At 36.4% G+C, this 1,279-nt stretch overlaps 1 protein-coding gene across 1 annotated transcript in view; it reads left to right on the top strand.

Annotated features, from left to right (window-relative positions):
- Positions 1–1,279, top strand: part of DDX42 (DEAD (Asp-Glu-Ala-Asp) box helicase 42) — a 51,853-nt gene that overhangs the window by 9,131 nt on the left and 41,443 nt on the right. The window contains exon 2 of the mRNA XM_012659581.1: positions 477–713. Coding sequence (XP_012515035.1) covers positions 493–713 — 221 coding nt within the window. The 5' untranslated portion in view covers positions 477–492. The remainder of the gene's footprint in view (positions 1–476; positions 714–1,279) is intronic.

Below are 1,279 nucleotides of genomic sequence, written 5' to 3'. Positions count from 1 at the left end.
AGAGTATTTTGGCAGCTTAATAAGATGTTAATTAACAGTCAGATCCTTTTGAAGGGGATAATATTAAATACTGCATTCCTGTTTAGATTGTGATCCCAATAAAATGAATTACAATTTCTTCAATATTTTAGAAAATGTAATCATTTGATTGAGGCTGTAGCATGGTGTGTATATGAAATATATTAAAGTTTTTTGTTTTTTTTTTTAAGAGACAGCGTCTTGCTACATTTTCCAGGCTGGAATACAGTGACTATTCACCGGCGCGATCATAGCAAATTTCAGCCTTGAACTCTTGGGCTCAGGTGATCGTTGCTGGAACTACAGGCTTGCACCATAGCGCCCAGCTACCATGTTATAGTTTTGAGAGGCTGAAGTTTAGAATAAAATTGTAGGTAGAAGTTGGAAGAGACATAAAGTCAATGAGGCTATTTACTTTATAAAGTTAAATTTATATTCATGTATCTTATTCCTAACAGATCATTCATTGGCACCATGAACTGGAATAAAGGTGGTCCTGGCACTAAGCGGGGATTTGGCTTTGGAGGTTTTGCCATCAGTGCTGGGAAGAAGGAGGAACCCAAACTCCCACAACAGTCCCACAGTGCCTTTGGGGCAACCAGCTCTTCTTCTGGATTTGGAAAGTCAGCTCCACCACAGCTCCCTTCTTTCTACAAAATCGGATCTAAACGGGCCAACTTTGACGAAGAAAACGCGTAAGTGGTAATTCCTGATGATTTAGCAAAGATTGGGCTTAGACATATTCATTCCATCAGTAGAAACTGAGGCAAAGAAACTTTGTTTCCTAAATAATAATGACTTTTTAAGTTGGTTATCTTACTGAATTCCATATTTCTTAATAAGTTAAATTGACAAGTTTACTCATTTGTAAGGAATATAATACCTAGTATGCTTAATTATACCTTTACTCATTCAGTGAATTGTGGTTTCTTCCTGGATAGTGTTTTAGTGGGTAGTTGCTCAATAAATGCATGGTTGCAAGATTTGAAGCTATTGAAGTTTGTGGCTAAAGAAAAGTTTTATATGATCCATGTGGTTTTTACTGCAGCTTTTATTGACACAGTATAAATTGTAAACACAGGCATTTGTCAGAACTGGTAGAAACACAAGTTTGTGTTATCATCTAAGTCCTTAAAACTATCATGGGAACCATATGATAGTGGTAGAAAAATCTACTCAGATTTTTCCCACAGTTCTCAAGAAACATTTATGTGTGTGTGTGTGTGTGTGTATGTGTGTGTGTGTGTGTGTGTGTATATAT

Source organism: Propithecus coquereli, unplaced genomic scaffold, assembly GCF_000956105.1.
Source record: "Propithecus coquereli isolate 6110/MARCELLA unplaced genomic scaffold, Pcoq_1.0 Scaffold119, whole genome shotgun sequence".
Taxonomy (NCBI): Eukaryota; Metazoa; Chordata; class Mammalia; order Primates; family Indriidae; genus Propithecus; species Propithecus coquereli.
The sequence above is the reverse complement of the archived record's forward strand: the minus strand, read 5'-3'. Positions and strand labels throughout refer to the sequence as shown.